Source organism: Micrasema longulum, unplaced genomic scaffold (genome assembly GCF_059751315.1).
Source record: "Micrasema longulum isolate JH-2025_06_02 unplaced genomic scaffold, ASM5975131v1 h1tg001814l, whole genome shotgun sequence".
Classification (NCBI taxonomy): domain Eukaryota; kingdom Metazoa; phylum Arthropoda; class Insecta; order Trichoptera; family Brachycentridae; genus Micrasema; species Micrasema longulum.
This window is the reverse complement of record NW_028278988.1, coordinates 1-20,260: the sequence shown is the minus strand read 5'-3', so window position 1 is coordinate 20,260 and position 20,260 is coordinate 1. Positions and strand designations below refer to the sequence as shown.

Here is a 20,260-nt window from a genome sequence, read left to right as displayed (position 1 = left end):
GAGTAGAAAGCCGGGTCGGGGAGAAGCGAGTAGAGATGAGTAAAAGCCAAACGTCAGAGAAGAAGTGTCATTTATTTTCATTTGTACACGTTATATACCGTTCGCGCTACGTGCCCCACCATTCACCCCGCCGAGCGGGTCTAGCCGTCGTATGCCGCGCGGAGAGAGAGAGAGCGATAGAGAAGGCCGCACGCCCGCTCCATCCGTCTCCCTCCCTCCACGTATATAGGCACTACCCCCTCCAGTTCTCACGGCATTCTTGCGGCGGCAACGCAGCGCGAAACGATGCACATTCAAAAATATACTTAAAACTAATTTGTAACTAAATGCCTATTCTAAATGTCTCGGTATGGAAAAGGCCACCCCCGAAAGTGACAAATACTAGTCTTTATTGGAGGGGCAGCTCATTTCTAACACATACCGAGATCCCTAAGTCTAAACATTTTAATATAGCGCAGGGGCGGTCCCTACAAGGGCCGCTTTCCGTTTGACGTCCGTAACACTCCCCCGGTGCAGTCTCCGCTGCGCTGAAGCATCCGGACGTCCTTCGGCTGCTAGTGGCCCCCTTCGGCGAAGACCGCCACCTTGACTGCTGGTCTCGTGTAGGTCCCGGTCGCCGTCTTGACCTGCACCACGCGGACTTGTCCATCGGCGGCCGGGCTGGCCCTCGTGACTCGTCCTCGGGGCCATGTGTTGCGTGGCAGCTTTGGGTCCGCTATTAATACCAGGTCTCCCTCTTGTATGGGCGTTGCCGGGTCCCTCCATTTCGGTCTCTGCGCCAGCGTGGGCAGATATTCTCGCACCCACCGTCGCCAGAAGATGTCCGCCATCTGTTGGGCCACTCGCCACTGTTTCCTAAGGCAAGTGGCCTCCTCCGCCTTACTATAATGGACCAAAGGCTGTAAACCGCCAGCTGATCCCAGCAAGAAGTGGTTAGGAGTCAACGGCTCCTCATTTTTCGGGTCCACAGACACATGTGTTAGCGGGCGGCTGTTGACGCTGTATTCCGCCTCAGCTAGCGCCGTTATCAGTGTCTCTTCCCGTGGGGAACGCGCTTTTATAGTAGCGCTTAGCGCTACCTTCACTGATCTTACTAGGCGCTCCCAGGCGCCTCCCATGTGTGGTGAGGAGGCGGGAATGAACTTCCACTCCACCCTTCTGGCGCTTAGTTCACCGAGCATTTTCTCATCTCGGCTTAGCTCCTTTATGGCCGCGTTCATCTCGCGATCGGCCCCGTGGAAATTTGTACCGTTGTCTGTGTACAATACCGCGGGGTGACCACGCCTAGCGGCCATCCTTCTTAGAGCCATTATAGCCGAGTCCGCGGATAGGGAGTATGCCAACTCCATATGCACCGCCCGCGTTGTCATGCACGTGAAGAGCGCACCGTACCTTTTCTCAGTGCGCCGTCCCAGTGTCACGGTCATCGGTCCGAAGAAATCGAGGCCGCAGTGAGTGAACGGCCGCTCCCCGCTAGCCAGCCTGGCCGCCGGCAGCTGTCCCATCAGTGGCGGCTTCGGAATGCATCTCAGCATGCGGCACGCCCGGCAGCTCCTGATGATCCCTCGCAGCGTCGTACGGAGGCGCACGACAAAGTAGCCCGACCTGATATCGCTTATCGTGCGCTCCGTCCCTGGATGTCCTGATGCTGCGTGCTGGTAACTTATCATCAGTCTGCAATATTCATCCCCACCGTCCAGTATTGGCGGGGCATTCACGTTCTGGTCATCTATCCTTTGTAGTCTGGTTCCCATACGCAGTATGCCGCTTCCATCAATAAACGGCGTGACAGCGCGTAGCCGTCCTCCGGGCGGTAGGGCCTCTCCCCGTTGTAGGCATTCTATTTCTTTGCCGAAGGCACGCCTCTGTGACAGGCGCACCCATATTTCTTCGGCTTTATTCAATTCTTCGGCCCGGAGTTCGAAGTCACCTCCCGGCTTCTCGGGCTCGTCACGTTGTCTGGGACGGCGGCAACGTCCGACGAACCTCATAACCCAGGCCGTCGTCCGTATAAGTCGTACCCACGATGAAAAGCGGGATACGTCCGGGAGTCCTGTCGTCGTGTGGCAATGGCCCACAAAGTGACGCGGTGGTCTTATCTCCAGCGCGTCTTCAGGAGGCGAGATTGTCCCTTTTTCCTGAGGCCATTCACTCTCCGGCCGGGAGAGGAAATCTGGGCCCCGGAACCACATGCCGTTCGAAGACAGATCGAGTGGCTGTGTATCTCGCGTTCCGATGTCCGCCGGGTTTTGTTTTGTCGGTACCCAGCGCCAACCGTTTATTCCGGCGATTTCATCGATCTCCCCGAGTCGGTTCGCTACGAACGTTGAATACTTCAACGGGTCCGTGCGTATCCAGGATAGAACCGTGCTCGAGTCCGTCCAGAATATAGTTCTTTTAATTTTCATGCGGCTTTCCCTCTTTATACTCGCCGCTAACCGCGCGGCGAGTAGCGCCGCCTGAAGTTCTAGACGCGGTATCGATAAAGGCTTTAGCGGCGCTACTTTACATTTGCTCATAATAAAGCTAGTGCCCGCCCTGTGCACAAAATATGCCACCGCACAGCAGGCTTGTTCCGAGGCATCGCTGAAGACGTGCATTGTTATTTCCTCCGCCTTCCTGTTGATACAACACCTCGGTATTGCGCAGTTACTTTCGGCTAGTAACTGCCGCCATTCGCGCCATCTCTGCACGTGTTCTAGTTTTAAAGCCTCGTCCCATTGTATGTTCGATCGCCACACGGCTTGTAACAGTATTTTAGCCCTCACTGTTATGCATCCAATAAATCCCATTGGATCGAAGACCCTCATGGCGGCTCCCAACATCTGCCTCTTTGTAGGCCATTCAGGTTCGTCACCGCCCTCTTGGTTATACTTGAATACTAGATAGTCTGCGTGCGGGTCCCACCGCACGCCTAGTACTCTTTCCGTAGTGGCGGCCTCGCCAATGATGATAGCCGTCTTGGCTCGATCCTCGTCGCGGACCGAGCACAATGCCTTGGCGTTGTTTGATGCCCATCCCGTCATTTCAAAGCCCCCCGTCAGCAGGAGGGCCGTGACGTCTTTCACCAATTTTGCAGCCTCCGCAGTCGAATCCACGGCGTCCAAATAATCGTCCATGTACATTTTCTCGTGTACAGCCCGCGCTGCTTCCGGGAATGATTCAGCATTCGCCGCGGCCACGCGGTCTCTTACGTACTGGGCGCTGCTCGGAGAACACCTGGCTCCGAACATCATGGATGTGAAAGCGAAGGTCCTCACTGCTTCGTTCGGTTTTCGACGCCACAAAAACAATTGTGACATCGTGTCATCGGGTGTCATCTTTATGCGGAGAAACATCTCCTTTATATCGGCGGCGATAGCTACGCCACCCTCTCGGAACCTCTGTATGTTCCCCACTAGTGACGTGAGCAAGTCCGGTCCCGTCAGTAAGTGGTCGTTGAGGCACACACCTCTGTGAGGGCTCGCCGCGTCGAACACAACCCGAATTTTCCAACCTTGTTCGGATTGCATACCGAAAAATGAGGCAGGAACCATTTCCTTGGGTTTTCTCGTGCCTCTTCTTCCCTGGATAACTCAACGGCGTATCCCTTTTCCTCATACTCGCTGATTTTAGCCCGGTACGCAACTTCAAGTACCGGGTTCTTTTTTAATTTTCTTTCCAACGAGTAGAGGCGTTTTTCTGCCGCTTCTCGGTTGTAGGGGAGCGATGCGTTGTCTGAACTCCATAGCAGGCCCGTTTCCCACCGGCCTGTGGGAAGCTGCTTTGTGGAGTTATGCATTATATCCAGCGCTCTTTTTTCTGCGGCACATATCCGCGGCGCGGTCGTGATTCCGATCGAATCCACTTTGAAGTTAAATTTCACTAATTCACTTAGCGCGTCATCACGCGACGGTCCTTTAGCACTCACTAGGACCGTTTTCACTATGCCATTAGAAACTGACTTATCTTCGTTATATTTTTCACCCGTAGGTGCACTCGCGTTATTATCGTTATGACTCACGTGTCGGCCAAACGCGACGCGGCCAAGCGGCGTATCACTTATGATGACGCCGTCACTTCGAAACTCCGCCCGGCCGTGCGGCACTATTAACTCGGCGTTATCGAGGCCTATAAGCATCTTAAGGTCTCACTGTCACTTCCCGCGCCGAGTTGTCGCAACTTTTAACTTTTTGTGTCGGCAAGTTGAGTGTCTTAACTGTGTAGGCGATCGCTTCATAAGCGCCGGCGTCGCCTTTTATTATCACTTTTACGCGTCGCGATGACGCATCACTAGCGGCGATTCCGGCTATACCCGTGACTTGTATACCGGCCTGTGGACCGCGCGCTCCGATCGCGTCGGCGACCTCTTCTTCCAGGAGTGTGATAGTTGAACCTTCGTCTAGTAACGCGTATGTATTTACTCGACCTTTCGGTCCACTGAGAGTCACAGGTAACACTTTAAGGGCGACCGAGCCCTCCTTCCGCGATACGTGTAACACATTCTCATCCGTCGACTGGGCGCGCGGCGTATGTAGTGTGCGATGGTGCCTTCCTCCGCACTCGTCTATGTTGCACCTTGTTGCCCGACATTTCGACGTTCGGCAGCGTTTCCCCAAGCACAGGAAACACAGTCTTAAATCGCGCACAAATGCCCACTTGTCTTTCACGCCAAGCCCCGAATATTCGCGGCACACGTCGAGCTTGTGTGTTCCGTTGCACTTTGCGCATTTTTCACTTTCACTGTGTACGTTCAGCAGCACGTGTCCTTTAGAGGCGCGATTCCTTTCAGCCCTGACGGGGCCTGTGTTGATATCGAGGCACCCGGCGTTAGGTATCACGCCCGTCACGTCCTTTAGCCAGTCGGCTAATTCACTTAACTTCGCTTTCTCTTCGTCCCGATGCGCGACGTAATCCACATCCATCGGTGCGTGTAGGGAAGCTTCCCTACCATTTCCCAGAGAAGCTTCGGCGAAGAAAGGTGTTCACCGTCGAATCCTTCGACGGTCGCGACGACGTTCCTCACTGCGACGGCGTAATCCGTCACGGCTTCCGCGGACGCGTTGTCTGGCAGCTTCGGAATCCTCCGCACCCGTTCCAAGACCGTCTCCACGACGAGCTCAGGGTGTCCGAACGCGGATTCCAACATCTTCATGATCTCGGGAACCCTGCCCGGGTCCACGAGTAGGGCCGATACAGTCTGTCTGGCCCGTCCTGTGAGTGATCTCTGCAGCCGTATGATGTTTTCTGCATTGGATAATGCGCACATCTCCGTAGACTGGTTGAACTGCGATTTAAAAATCCGCCACTCTAGCGGATCCCCGGAGAACTGCGGCAGGTCTCTCGCACCAGTCTGCCTCGCGATGAATGACGTCATCCTTGGGTCATCACTTCGTGGCTGCGACGTCACTCCAGTCGAATCACCGTCCTTCAGTGCCCTCACGAATGCTGCGGCCATCCTGTCAACTGTGGGGTATGAAGCACTGTTCTGGTTGTCAACCCACTCGCCGGTGAGTCGTCTTGTCTCCGAATCCATGGAGCCGAGTGTCGTCGGGTCCAATGTAGCGTGGTCCGCAGGGCTTGCTACGTTCGGTCGTGGCTCAGCGGCTTCCTCCAAGTACGCAGGCCCGGGTTGGGTCGTTTCCAACGACCCAAGGTGTGCACAGGTAGGCGCCGCCGCCGCGGCGCTCGCTCCGGCGGGCGTCGTGGTCTTCTCTGGGGTTGTAGTAGCGGCCAACATGAGCGGGAGCTGAGATCTCATTTCCTTGAACATCTCAACCATCCCGGCCGTCATGTCCTGCATCAGTCGCTGCTGCATGGCTCGCATCTCTCTTGAGTGGGCGGTAGATTCCGTTGTCGTCTGGGCCGAAGTCGATGAACCGGAGTCGGATTCGGCGCGTCCTTCCTGCATGGCGGCGTTTCTTCCAGACCGAAGAGAAGCAGGCATCAGGTAGATGATCACTCGTGTGACGACAGCAGATCCGGATTTCTCGAAGGACCAACAATGTAGCTAACGCGCTACCGGCGTCGTGTTGTGGTTCCGCTGCAGTCACTAACGCACACGTCCCGATCCACTGGTTGTAAGGCAGCGGAGGCTAGGCGATCTTGTCTAACTCGTCAGGGCCGGAGATGTCCTCAGAAGGGCCTCTTATTTCAGGTTGAAGTTGCCGGTTCGCCGTGGTCAGGAATCCGTAGGGAGAGAAGTCCAAAATCCAAGTCCAGGGTGAAGCGAAGGTGTCAAGCGAAGTGAAGAAGAATCGAGTAGAAAGCCGGGTCGGGGAGAAGCGAGTAGAGATGAGTAAAAGCCAAACGTCAGAGAAGAAGTGTCATTTATTTTCATTTGTACACGTTATATACCGTTCGCGCTACGTGCCCCACCATTCACCCCGCCGAGCGGGTCTAGCCGTCGTATGCCGCGCGGAGAGAGAGAGAGCGATAGAGAAGGCCGCACGCCCGCTCCATCCGTCTCCCTCCCTCCACGTATATAGGCACTACCCCCTCCAGTTCTCACGGCATTCTTGCGGCGGCAACGCAGCGCGAAACGATGCACATTCAAAAATATACTTAAAACTAATTTGTAACTAAATGCCTATTCTAAATGTCTCGGTATGGAAAAGGCCACCCCCGAAAGTGACAAATACTAGTCTTTATTGGAGGGGCAGCTCATTTCTAACACATACCGAGATCCCTAAGTCTAAACATTTTAATATAGCGCAGGGGCGGTCCCTACAAGGGCCGCTTTCCGTTTGACGTCCGTAACAATTAAAAACAAATAATTTTTGATTAAATTTACCATGACCTGATAAAAACTGCGTAGTCCAGTGATCGGCAATAACCCAAGAAGATTCTAAAATGTCGGGTAAAATGACATAGTAATCATACCTCAGTAACCACTCTTGGTCATGTTTGAACCGGCACAAGAATGAGCACTGGTACGACACATAAATACTCACCAATATTTAGGACGCTTATGGCGACCGCCCGAGGAGGACGTGTTGCGGGTTACTTTGTGAAATAAAACAATATTTTTGTTGCGTGGACACCAAAGGTATTATTATTATTTTATTTGTATTATTCTACAACACAAACTAAAAGGATATGTTGTGTCATTGTTAATCTTCATGAAAAACTATAATTTTGTTAAAATTTACTAAGTGCAATGTGATATTTGTTAATGTTTTTTAAAAACTCACGTAGTGGGGCAAAACGACATATGTACCGGTAGGGTAAAATGACATACTATGTAATTTTTCCCCACTTAATACTTTTTTTTTCTTTAGAAGAATAATAATGCTTCGCAATTATGTTTGTAAAACATGACATTTGAAAACAACTCCAAATATATCAGAGGCTAAAGCTAAAGGTTCCAAAAAACATATCCTGGAAAAGTGTAAACAAGGTATATGTAAAAAAATTATTATTGATTCAGACACTGAAGACCTTCTACTTACAGTCAATGAAGATGACTGCTCATGCATTTATTGTAATGAAGAGTTATATACGAGTTATAAAGAGTTATATACGAGATCAAAGCCAGGTGAAACATGGATAAAATGCAAGTGTGAAAATTGGGCTCATGCAGAATGTGCTGGTTTAAATAAAAAAACGAAGATTTTTGTTTGTGAAGTGTGCATTTGATATTTTAATTCTTTAATATTCATTAAAAAAATTATCAATTTTGTTTTTAAAAAGTGTTGAATAATCATTCCATCTAAGTATATATCGTATGTCATTTTGTACACTCGGTGAGGCAAAACGGATTTTTGCAGTATGTTTTTATTTTTGTATTTTTATTTGATAGATTTGTATTTTTTCCTACAACAACAGTGCTAAGATGTTAAAAAATAGTGTACATTTTGAACCAAAGAGGTTTTTTACTAAATATGTTGCCAATTTTTTTTTTTTCATTTTACAAAAAAATCTATGTCATTTTGTACACCCTTCCCCTACTTTATATAATTGGTACACATATTATTTATATTTTTATGTATTTCATTGCTTTATATTTGTTTTATTATATGTTATACTACATTATTTATGTTTAAGTAACATGAATTCTTGGCACATTTATATACTTTATATTTGTATAATAATGATTTTCAATTTCTTACATTTGATTAGCTGGGCATTTATAATTAAGTAGTTTTAGTTTTTCTTTTTTGTGTTATTGTTTTATTAGTATAGGACTACTTACGCTCTAAAGATAAAAAATCTCCATTCTAGAACAGGCTGTGCCATGTTAGATGGAGACTATCATAAACAGAGAACACTCCGTTTTCATTTTACATTAATTGGTTTTAAATAGATTCCCTGTTATTAAGTATGTACATTTTATTTTTTTGCAATGAATTAATATTTATTGGCTTTAAAAAAGCATTTGATAGTGTATCACGCAATAAACTTATTTCAAAATTAAAAGATGTGGAAATGCGTGGGAAAACCATTGAATGGCCAACGAGTTATCTATTCCAACGACCACAAATGGTAAAAATAAAATATGCATATAGTCAAATTGAGACTTGCGATTTTGGAATACCTCAGGGTACGGTGATAGGTCCGCTTTTATTTATTCTCTATGTCAATGACATATTTTGTCAAAATTTTAATTCAAAAATAATATCGTATGCCGATGATACCGTTGTTTTAGTTGAGGGAGTTAACTGGAACTCAGTAAATTTAGTAGCTAATGACGTTATAAACAAATTGAAATTATGGTTTGACAAAAATATATTCTCTTTAAATATCCAAGCACAAGAGTTAGTCTCTTTTTCTGGAGAGTTACAGTGATAACATTTACTAGATGTGTAAAAGTAGATATGTTTAGAATTTTACAAAAACATGTACTTTTTATGAAATTTATTAATAAAAAAATAATAATTTATGTACACCTATATTATATATATTATAAAACATACAACAAAATACCAAAAACATAACATAAACTACACATTTTTAAAGCAGTTTATTAAATATTGGTTTAGGCGAATGTGAAAATTCATTTTACTTATGTACCAGTGACGTCGTTCAAAATAGTTCGTTTTCATTAAAATATTTTAAATTTTATTTTCGTAGATTTTCAAGAAACTTTGCCGCACAATTTAATGCTCTTATTTTTACCGCGCGCAAGAAAACATTTCTCAACATTTTTGTATCCAATTTCTCGTAGGGCTGAAAGTAAAAAAGTAAAAAGACAGATTTTACTACGTGACAGTTCGACTTTTCGAGTTGTCATTAGTATTGTCACACGAAAAAACTATTGACTATAAAATTAAATTTTAAAATGTTTCTAATCTCTGCTGAGCATATATCTACATAAATACATATAAAAATATAATAGGTACAATGCACAAATGTATACATTTATACAAACATTGAGCTACAGAATTTCCTTTATTCTGGTTCAGTCAGTCTGTAACATAATTTAGCATGGATTAGTTTGTTCCTCAGTTCGATTAAAACACACAATGTGATAATTAGTTATACCTGCAAAAACTTTATTGTGTGATGTGGAACTTGTAAGGACTGTGTTGTGTGTCACAAAAGCCATGGTTAAATTTATTTGAACGAGTTTTTGCCAGCGAATAACAGTTAGACATAAATTGCAGCCGTATTGTGGTGCCATAAATCCCTACAAAATGGAGTTTTACATGATAATATTTATTATAACTGTTAATTTGTTAATAGTACTATGCCATAAAGACAATAATTTATCTACAGATGACTGTAAGTACACACTATTTGTTATGTATTCGTCCGGGCGGACAAAAATACAGTTTTTTGTTTTGTTTATTTATTATGATTTTTTCTTTGCATTTTACAGTGGGTATACTTAAGTTACAAATACAAAAATAGCTATTACATTAACACAGAAAATCTCACAAAGGCATGGCCTGTGTGTGGGTATATATTTTATTTTAAATTGAAATAAAGTATACTGGAAGAATACGATAGATATCAAAAAGTTAAAAAATGAGTGCTTATATTATTAGAACACAATCAATAGTAGGTGATTTGGTTCAGCCGGATGAATCTCACCCGCGTGATAAAGGTTTCAGCTCTTTTACTTCACAAAAGTGAACAGATGGAAGAGTTGAGGAAATGTGGATGATCAAACATGGACAGAATGGTAAATATTACACAGCGTGTAAAGTGGCCACTTAAACCAGCCAATGACAGGTCATAAGACCTGTAAATGCCTAGAATTCCATATTCCCTTCTCAAAAATGTTTTTCCTCTGTGTTGAAATAAATTTAAATATGAATAACTCCATAGGGAGGAAATCCAGCCAGTCTGCAAGCATTTGGACATACTCAAACATTGTTGAATATATATTCTTTTGTTTTTGTATTGTCTGCGCAGGTTTTCATGTGCGCAGGTATACATAGCATAGAGTTCTGTTTGGAAGACAGTAGTATAGAGCAGAATGGTGAATATTACACAGTGTGTTAAGTGGCCACTTAAACCAGCCAATGACAGGCCATAAGCCCTGTTTTTTTAATATTTTTTTTATTTATGTTATTATTAGAACACACATAACAATATGTTTGATATGTGTGCCCTATTTTAAGATTTAAATAAAAAAAATAAAAAAATAAAAAAAACCCCGTTAGGGTTACATTAGAAATTTAATATTGTCTAGTCATTTTATGTCTCGTTAAGTCTAGTTAGTTCAGTCATCATGTGCTTTTTCAGATTGATTTTAAATTTGTCCCCAGTAAAAGTTTTCAAGTAGTAAGGTAAGTCGTTGTAGTGTTTAAGTCCATTATGTAGTATTTTTGACTGTCCTGTGTTTTTTTTTAATTTTTTTTTTATTATATTGAAAACATATTATACATAATTACATACAATATTCCCAAGGAGTTTTTTAAAAGTAAGTAAGTTTTTTTTAAAGTTTTTTAGTTTGTCTTTGCTTTTTCAATATGATAGTGTTGTTGTTGTCTGGTGTTATATTTGTGTATGTCAGCATTTTCGACTAATATTATGTCGTCGTCTTGTATGTTTCCCAGTGTTATTTTGTGCACAATTTTTAAGGTCTCAATTTTAGTTAAGTAGTTTATGTCAAACTGGTGTGTTTTTTTGTACAGTTCTGTCGTAGAGGTCAGGTAGGGAAGGTTGTATGTTAGTTTAAGAATTTTATTTTGTTGTCTTTGTATTCTTGTTATGTCTGTCTTGTTGTCAGTTCCCCAGAAGGCGATCATGTAACTTAATTTACTTTTGACATAGGCTTCGTACATCATATTTTTTTCCTTTCTCGGTATAAAATCTTTAATTTTGTAGAAGAGGCTATGTAGTGATGCCATTACTTAAGTGAGTCCGTCTATGTGTTTTGTCCATTTTAATTGTATGTCTATTGTGAGTCCTAGGTAAGTCACATGTTCTAGTTCTTTAAGAGTTTCGTTGTTTATTTTTATGTTCATGTTATGGTTCTTCTTTGTAAATGACTAGATTTCCATATTCCCTTCTCAAAAATGTTTTTCCTCTCTGTTGAAATAAATTTTAATTTTCAATCCTTTCTATTTATTTATTTATTTATTAACGGACATTATCCATGTATACAATTTATAAGGTTTAAATATTACAATAAAAGAATAGTTTAAAACATTTGAAAAAAAAAAAGAAAGAAGCATTGACAAACATAAGGGACATCGAGACAAGATCTGGACTATTTATTTAGTGCTCGTTTAAATCGTTGTAAACTTAAACCAAAAAAGTCCAGATCTTGTCTCGAGTTAACAATACGACAAAGGCGGGTCATTGGAGAATTTAGGCCATAGTTTGTTCTATGCTGATCGATGAACAGTACTTCATTGTTTCTCAATCTACGAGTCGGAATATTGAATTTTACTTGTCCCAGTAATGATGGAACATCGATTATACCATTTAGTATGCCGAACATGTATATGGAGTCAATATTAGTTCTACGTTTTTGTAGACTAGAAATATTTAACATTGACTCTATTTCAGCATAAGAATAATTATCTCTCTCTAGTCCGAGCATCCATGCTATTTTTCGAAGCAAGCGATGTTGGACTGATTCAATGTGATTTATGCGATTGACATAGAATGGAGACCAGACCACTGAGGTATATTCTAGAAGAGGGCGAACAGTTGAGCAATAAAGAGTTTTGATTGTACGGACATTAGTAAAATCAGAGGATATTCTGTTAATGAAGCCAAGTAATTTCAGTGATTTATTTACTGTATTATCTATATGCTCGTTGTATGTCAGTTTACAATCCAAAACAACTCCTAAATCTCTGATGGACTTGACTACATCAATTTTGGAGTTTTCAAATAGGTACTCGAAGGAAATTGGTTGTTTTGTTCTATGAAATGACATTATTTTGCATTTTTTAATATTTAGTTCTAATTTATTGACTTTACACCATCGGTTAAAAGAGTTAATGTCTGATTGAAGAAGAAAACAGTCTTGTAAAGTTTGTTCTATGTTTGTTATATACCTCAATGCCATTTTATTACAAATTTCAGTGGACAACTTCATAAACCCAAGTGATTTTGACGTTTTCAATGACGTTTTCTCTACAACACAAGTTCCAATTGACGTTTCTTCGGCCACAAAACTCAATGCTTCCTCTACAAGCATCTTGTCTGTTTCTCCAGCTACCGAAACGTACGAACAAGCCCTTACAAGAAACAAAACGAGTGCTTTAAATGTGAGTAGTTGTTGGATTTTGTCTCTAAAAAAATACATTGTGCTTGATTTATATTACAACAAAGACGGAAAATTTATTTGAAAAGAAATATGGAAGAAACAAGATTTTCATCCAATAATCAAACTTCGGCTTCTTATCTCGTTTTAGTTGTACGACAAACTTTCTCTTTAGAGAATGAATGTACATTTAATTTTTTTAAATTTATAAAAAAAAGAACTAGTTAAAATGACGTCACAAGTTCTTCTAAATCAACTAAAGATATACTTAACACATTACAACAGAGATGAAGAACATTTTAGAGAAGGTAATATAGAAGTCTAGGCATCTACTGGGCTTATGACCCGAATAATAATATCTTTGACATGTTCATCGGAAAAAAAGGTTAGAAGCGAATTTGTGTTTTTCATCGAACCTCCAGGGTTACATTCGACTGAAGTGCACATTACAAAAAATTGAAGAGTGTTCTTTTTTGCATATTGAAAAAGTTTGTATTTTAACGTTTGCAAACATCAATTATTTTTAATGGATACTGAATTTATTAATTTAATTGCAATTTCTTAATTTCTACATATTAACTTATTTTTAATGGATTTTCAGTAATGCTTATTCAGACATTTGATACATTTTTGAAAAACAGATTCTTACACAGAATGCACCACTGTTGGTTTGACATTTGCAAAAATAATTCTTTATTTGAAAATGAAGGATTTTGTGTTTTGGAATTCAACCATACAAATTACTGGGTACCTAATTATATTCAATATTTGAATATTATTTTTTTTAAAACGAGTACCTAGGTACCTACATATCAATGAAAAGTATTTTTCCTTTTAACCGGACAGTCTTTGCACGCTTTTATGATACAGTATTTTTTCTAGTATAATTATTTATTTATTGACGGACTTATACAGTCCATTCTAACAACGGTAAATACATGATAAAATACAACTAATTAAAATTAAAGCTACGACAAAATAAAATTACCACCTCAGCTTTACTCTTCTTTCTTTTCTTTTGGTTTCGAATTAAATGTCAAGTCACGTCAAAACCCGGCTAGCGGTTAAAAATTGACTAAATTGAGCATGAGTTGAGTGTCATAATTTTAGAATGCTGAAATAAAACGCGATCTGACTTTTCATCATTAACACGTATTCCTGTATTTTCTCCATAAATTATTATTATTTATTTTTTTTATTTTTTATTTCTTAAGTTAGCTTATATTAAAACTAATATAAACTATTATGTACATTTACATCATCTATATATATTTACATTTCCTTACAGTAACTTATACATTTATTTTTAAATTCTTTCAGACACTTTTCATTCTTCATACATTCAGGCATCTCATCATACATTTTTAAACCCTTATACATCAAACAATTTTGCGACTCAGCTCTTTTCAATAATGGTAGTCTTATTTTATCCTTTTGTCTAGTAGCATATTCATGACAATTTTTGTTTAAGACAACTTTATCCTTAAAATATTTTGGTAATTTATCGTGAAAAAATTTATGTATAAATATCAACATATTAAATTTAAGTCTCCTTCTTACAGATAACCATTTTAGTTCATCTCTCATTTTTTTTACATTGCTATATTTATTTTTCTTAAGAACTATTCTCATCGCTTTATTTTGTAAAATTTCTAGTTTATTTAAATTTCCTTCGTTTGCTAAAAATAATATTGTTGAGCAGTAATCTATATGTGGAAGAATGATTGTTTTGTAAATTAGTTCTGCAGTATCTTTATTTAATTTATTTCTCAATCTACTAAGGAAAAATATTTTTTTTGATATTTTTTTATTAACGTGTTCAAAATTTGCATTTAATGTCAACTTTGAATCAAGTATTATCCCCAAATATTTCATTTCATTAACCTTTTCTATGGTTTCATTATCAATAAGTACATTCATTTTTGGGTTTGGCTTTTTCCTTCCTAACTCCATGTATTTTGGCATTATGGCATTATAGTAGTGATTTTTGCATGATTTTGATTTAAGCATGACAAAACCTCTTTGCCAATCACATGAGGAGATAAAACGAAAAACTAAACCTTATTACTAATATTTAAATAGCTCAGAAAAGGCAAAAATAAATCACGTGTGTCCTTATTTACGAAATAACGTTTGCTGAACCAGTTTATAACAGGCAAGCCAACGTTCGGAAATAGTAATATTTTTTAGTTTTTGAATTCAATCGTTAAGAATAACCTGGGTACCTACTTATCAATGAAAAGTATTTTCCTTTTATTCAAACAGTTTTTGCACACTTGCACGACACAATCAGGTATTTTACTTTTCATTTATTTTGGTTTCGAATAAATGTCAAGCTCACGCCAAAACACGGCTGGCGATTAAATAATGACTAAATTCGCGTTAGGCATGGGTTGAGTGTCATAATTTTAGAGGACTCGGGGTAAATCGCGCTCTGAATTTTCTTCATTAACACGTATTTCCGTATGTTATCCCTGGATTATGACACTGGAGAAGTGATTTTAGCTCAATTTTGATTTGAGCACTACGAGGACTCAACCAATCACGTGAGGAGATAAAACGAAAAACTAAGCCTTATTACGAATATATAAATAGCTCAAAAAATTCCAAAATAAATAACGTGTGTCCTTATTTACGAAAAAACGTTTGTTCAGCCAGCTCATAGCAGGAAAGCCAACGTTCAAGCAGGACAACGTCTGTCGGGTCCGCTAGTTAGCTAATAAAAAATGACTACTGAACTTCCTCAATTACCTTATTTGCTTGAAACTTAAGTATGGGATGATTTAACAGTTGATACCATTTACAAACAGAAGCTACACATTTTCTTACATGGGAGGATGGGAGTCACCTTCCATGTAACAAAATGTTTGGCAAACAATATGTGAAGCTGATAAAATTTGTAGCAAATGAAATTTGTCTGTTGCAACAGAGAACGAAAACATTTTTGACAAAAGAATGTGGTTTTCTAATCATATACAGGGCTTATGACCTGTTATTGGCTGGTTTAAGTGGCCACTTTACACGCTGTGTAACATTCGTCATTCTGCCTATGTTTCATCATCATCATCATCAGTGGCGCTACAGCCCGTCGTGGGCCCTGGTCTACTCCAGAATTTGTTTCCATTCGTCCCTGCACCCTGCGACTCTTCTCAAGTTCGTCAGGCCAATCGCTCTAATGTCACTTTTCACATTATCCAGCCATCTTAATTTTGGTCTGCCTTCCGGAGTGGTATAAATATTTTTTTTGGGGTGCGGTTATCATTCATTCTGTGCACATGGCCCAACCATTGTAATCTTCTTATTTTGATGAATTGTGCAATGTTGGGTTCGCCATACAGTGCCCCTAATTCATGATTAAACCAAATATCTTCTTTAATATTTTTCTTTCAAATACTAATACCATATTTCATTTCTTTTGGTCATAACCCAACATTCGGCACCATGTACAGTGACCGGTCTGAGGAGAGTTTTGTAAATTATGGTCTTAGTTTTTCTAGTAAGCTATTTGGATCCCAGATGCAAACAAGCCATAATAACATCTGTTTGCTGCCGATAGCTGTGTTCTAACCTCGGTACTATAATTGTTATCATTAGTAATTTCATTACCTAAATATTTAAAGGAGTTGACATTGTCTATGTGGTGTGACCTAACGTCAATTGCCTGCTGTGCATAGTTTATTTGTGACTTTCTCGCTTACATATATTTAATCTTAGATGTATTTATTTTAAGACCCTTGTCACTTGCAGCTATTTCTAGCTTTAAGAAATCATCTCCATCAACATTTCCTCAACACTTCTATCTGTTGACTATTGTAAAGCAAAAGAGCTGAAACCTACATCATGTAGGTGAGATTCATCCGGCTGAACCAATTCACAAAACGTGACAACAATTTTCCAATTTTTAGTGGCCACTTACACCAGTCAATGGCAGGTCATAAGCCCTGTAAATACCTAGACATCTATATTTCCTTCTCAAAAATAGTTTCCCTCTCTGTTGCAACAAATTTAGATCTAAATAACTACCTAGGGAGGAAATCCAGCCTTTCTGCAAACATTTGGACTGATTGAAAACATTGTTGAATAAAATTTTTAGCTAACGAAATGTGTTGTCAATTAAATGTGTAGCTAATGAAATATGTAGCTAATAAAATGTGTAGCCAATAAAATGTGTAGCCAATAAAATGTGTAGCCAATAAAATGTGTAGTCATTTGTGTAGCAATCATTTGTGGTAGAAAAACGGAGTTGTGGTAGAGCAAGATAGAAACGTGTAGTTAATAAAATGCATAGCTAATAAAATATGTAGCAAATAAAATGTGTAGCTATTAAAATGTGAAGGTATAAAAATGTGTAGCTAATAAAATATGTAGGTAATAAAATGTGTCGCTAATAAAATGTGTAGCTAATAAAATGTGTAGCTAATAAAATGTGTAGCTAATAAAGTGTGTAGCTAATAAAATGTGTAGCTTATAAAGTGTGTAGCTAATAAAATGTGAAGGTGATAAAATGTGAAGCAAATAAAATGAGTAGCTAATAAAATGTGCAGGTATAAAAATGTGTAGCTAATAAAATGTGTAGGTAATAAAATGTGTAGCTAATAAAATGTGCAGCTAATAAAATGTGTAGCTAATAAAACGTGTAGCTAATAAAATGTGGAGCCAATCACACGTTTGTGTAACAATCATTTGTGGTAGAAAAATGGAAATCGAGTTGTGGTAGAGTAGAATTCAACCTCAGACCTTTGATCTGAGTCCACAACACTATCGCAACCCGGTTCAAAAATGTATTAGTATTTTCATTATCTGATTTCAGTTAACTGAATCAGCAGACTGCTTTGGCCTTGGTTCTGTAACCTCTAAGCTGCGCTGGTTTTTCAACTTAAAGCCACAGAATTCAGACGAGATACAAGTTGAGTTCTTCATACAGAACAGAAAACAAAAGTCCAGGGTCCAAGTCATGCTGGATGACCAGTTTGGGCTCGAGTGGACTTTCTTTGATCCAGATAAATCGACTATTGTGATCGTCCACGGGTTTCTAAGCTACAGCAAGGCTTCGTGGGTACGCAATATGACCAAGGCGTTTTTGGACTGGGTAATGTAAAAATCCTTCTTATTCATTTTTTTAAAATACTTAAAAAAACACAAAGTTTTCCAACATGGTAAAAAGTCAAAGATATTTTTATTTATTTAACAATTTCTGTCAGCATTACTTGACATAATGTAGACTGTGAATATCAGGTAGAATAACATTGCAAATGAAAAAATAATTAATGGAATGAGGATGGAGAAGAGAGAAGAAGTACAGAAAAATACATCCGGATAATCAAAAATAGATGATTGGATTTTTTTCCGTAAAAAAGGGTCTATATTAATTAATTACTGTATGTATGTTGAAAATAGAAATGGATGATTGAAAATGAAAAATGAGCTTTTAATCTTTTTACTATATGTATTTGATTATGTTTTTAATGCATTTTTACTGGGCTTAAAAATATGTTTTTACTTTGTCTTTTACTACGTTTCTCTCTATGTATTCTCTGTTTACTTTGTATTTAACAGGGTTTTTAAATATGTTTTTACTACATTTTAACTGCATTTTTTCCTGTGTTTTTTAAACATTTTTTACTATGTTTTTTACCATGTTTTTTTTTAACTATATACTTTACTATATTTTTCACTATATCTTATACCTTTATTTATTTTTCTATGTATTGATTACTGTTTTTATATATATACACGGTTTTTCATTGCCAGACCACGAAACTTCAGAGGAACATTCCTCATGGTAAGCTTTAAAAAATCATTTTAAAAGAAACATCTCAAAATGTAGTGAATTCAGAATTTTTCAGACAAGCGGTCCCTCCACAAACCCCTACCCCTCTCCTACCAAGCCGCTTCCCTTGTCCGCGTCTGGTGCGTATCGCTTCGTTGGTCAAATACGTTTTTATCGCATTTTTTGTCGGGGAGGGGTAGAGGCTTGCGGAAGGGATGCTAGTTCGAGAAATCAAAGATTGACTCCATATTGAGATCACAACAATTTATTTTTTTAAGCGACTTTTTGGATTTTTTTTTAAAGCTTACCATGAGGAATGTTCCTCTAAAGTTTCGCGGTCTGGCCCTGAAAACCGTGTATATACTTTTGACTGGCTTAGAACGGGGTAAAAACCCTAGTTAGATAGTCAAACGTTGTATAAATATATAATTTTATGTATTTAATATGATATTAAATAAAATAAAACATGAAATGTAAAGGCAACACTTTTACATGTTAAGCGTAGTTAAGCTAGGGTTTCCTAGGACAGCGGTGCCCGTATTTTAACGGCCGTAGTGAACGGTGATGCAGTGGACAGCCGTCGCAACGTCGACTAGAGAGTGGTTTCCTAGGAAAACGGTGTTAAATGGTGTTGATAACACCGTTTTCCTAGAAGACCACACTCAAGTCACCGTTACGACGGCTGTCCACTGCATCACCGTTCACTACGGCCGTTAAAATACGGGCACCGCTGTCCTAGGAAACCCTAGCTTTACAAGTGTTGTACATTAGTACAGTATGTACGCACCGTACTGTAAAGCTAGGGTTTCCTAGGACAGCGGTGCCCGTATCTTAACGGCCGTAGTGAACGGTAATGCGGTGGACAGCCGTCGTAACGGTGACTAGAGAGTGGTTTTATTTTTTAACGGCTTTATCAACACCGTTTTCCTAGGAAACCATTTTCTAGGCACCGTTACGACGGCTATCTACCGCATCACCGTTCACTACGGCCGTTAAGATACGGGCACCGCTGTCCTAGGAAACCCTAGCTTTAAAGTGAGCTATTTGACTGTCATCCGTTTTCGGGCAGCCAAGTCGTTATTTTGCGAATTGCAGTACGTTTCCGTTTTCATTTTTTTTCTGTAATTCTAAAAGCGATTCGGATAATCAGAGTTCGGCTTTTTTAATTTGAATTCTCCTGTACTATTTTATTGAACATATTCAGAAAAAGAAAGACATACATATCTATTATAAATAAGCCGTTTAAGCCGTGTACCCTTCAAATTAGATAACATTAATTTGTACAAGTCCTACTTAACTTGTCATTTTAAAAATCTTATTTACAATGTGTTTAGGATGATGTGAATGTAATAACAGTAGATTGGAGTCGAGGCGGGAGCACTTGGAAGTACTGGAGAGCTGTGGTCAACACCAGAACGGTGGGATCAGATCTTGCCAGGTAAAAGACAATATTTATTTTATTTATCTAGAAAACCAACAGTTCTAGAATATTTCAAAGTATTGTTGGCAGGAATTTAAAATGCTTTGTGGAACAAATTGTAAATTGTTCACGGGAGGGAAAGGAAAATTAGGGGGAAATAGGAACACTTGATCCCTCGGGAAACTTGTTCACCTAGCAATATTCCTTAACTTTATTATTAAAAATCCATGTTGGCAACACTGGCTACCCGTAATTTTCAATAGACGTCGAAGTTTGTTAAGAGCTGTAAAAAATAAAAAAAACATGGAAACTACCAGAACAATCAACAATATTTTGAGTTTGTCTAAATTTGTGTAGACAAGAACTGGATTCAACCCCCTAGAAAGCTGTTAATATTAACATATTACAACAGAGATGGAGA

General features: G+C 39.6%; 2 protein-coding genes across 3 annotated transcripts; one reads left to right on the top strand and one right to left on the bottom strand.

Moving 5' to 3' along the window:
• Positions 1 to 554: 554 nt before the first annotated feature.
• LOC148273886 (uncharacterized) lies at positions 555 to 3,536 on the bottom strand. The gene has a single exon (XM_088238011.1). The coding sequence runs from the start codon at positions 3,534 to 3,536 to the stop codon at positions 555 to 557; it is 2,982 nt and encodes a 993-aa protein (XP_088094137.1).
• A 5,845-nt stretch (positions 3,537 to 9,381) lies between these two features.
• On the top strand, positions 9,382 to 19,970 carry LOC148273885 (pancreatic lipase-related protein 2-like). Of its 2 annotated transcripts, none has more exons than XR_015824438.1 (4): positions 9,382 to 9,702; positions 12,469 to 12,653; positions 17,460 to 18,385; positions 19,366 to 19,857. XR_015824438.1 is itself a non-coding variant. In XM_088238010.1 (4 exons), the coding sequence occupies exons 1-4, from the start codon at positions 9,615 to 9,617 to the stop codon at positions 19,859 to 19,861; spliced, it is 660 nt and encodes a 219-aa protein (XP_088094136.1). In that variant the 5' UTR covers positions 9,382 to 9,614; the 3' UTR covers positions 19,862 to 19,970. The 2 variants fall into 2 exon arrangements, 1 of the variants encoding a protein (XP_088094136.1); XM_088238010.1 differs by having other exon boundaries at positions 17,460 to 17,738; positions 19,754 to 19,970.
• The last annotated feature ends 290 nt before the right edge of the window (positions 19,971 to 20,260 follow it).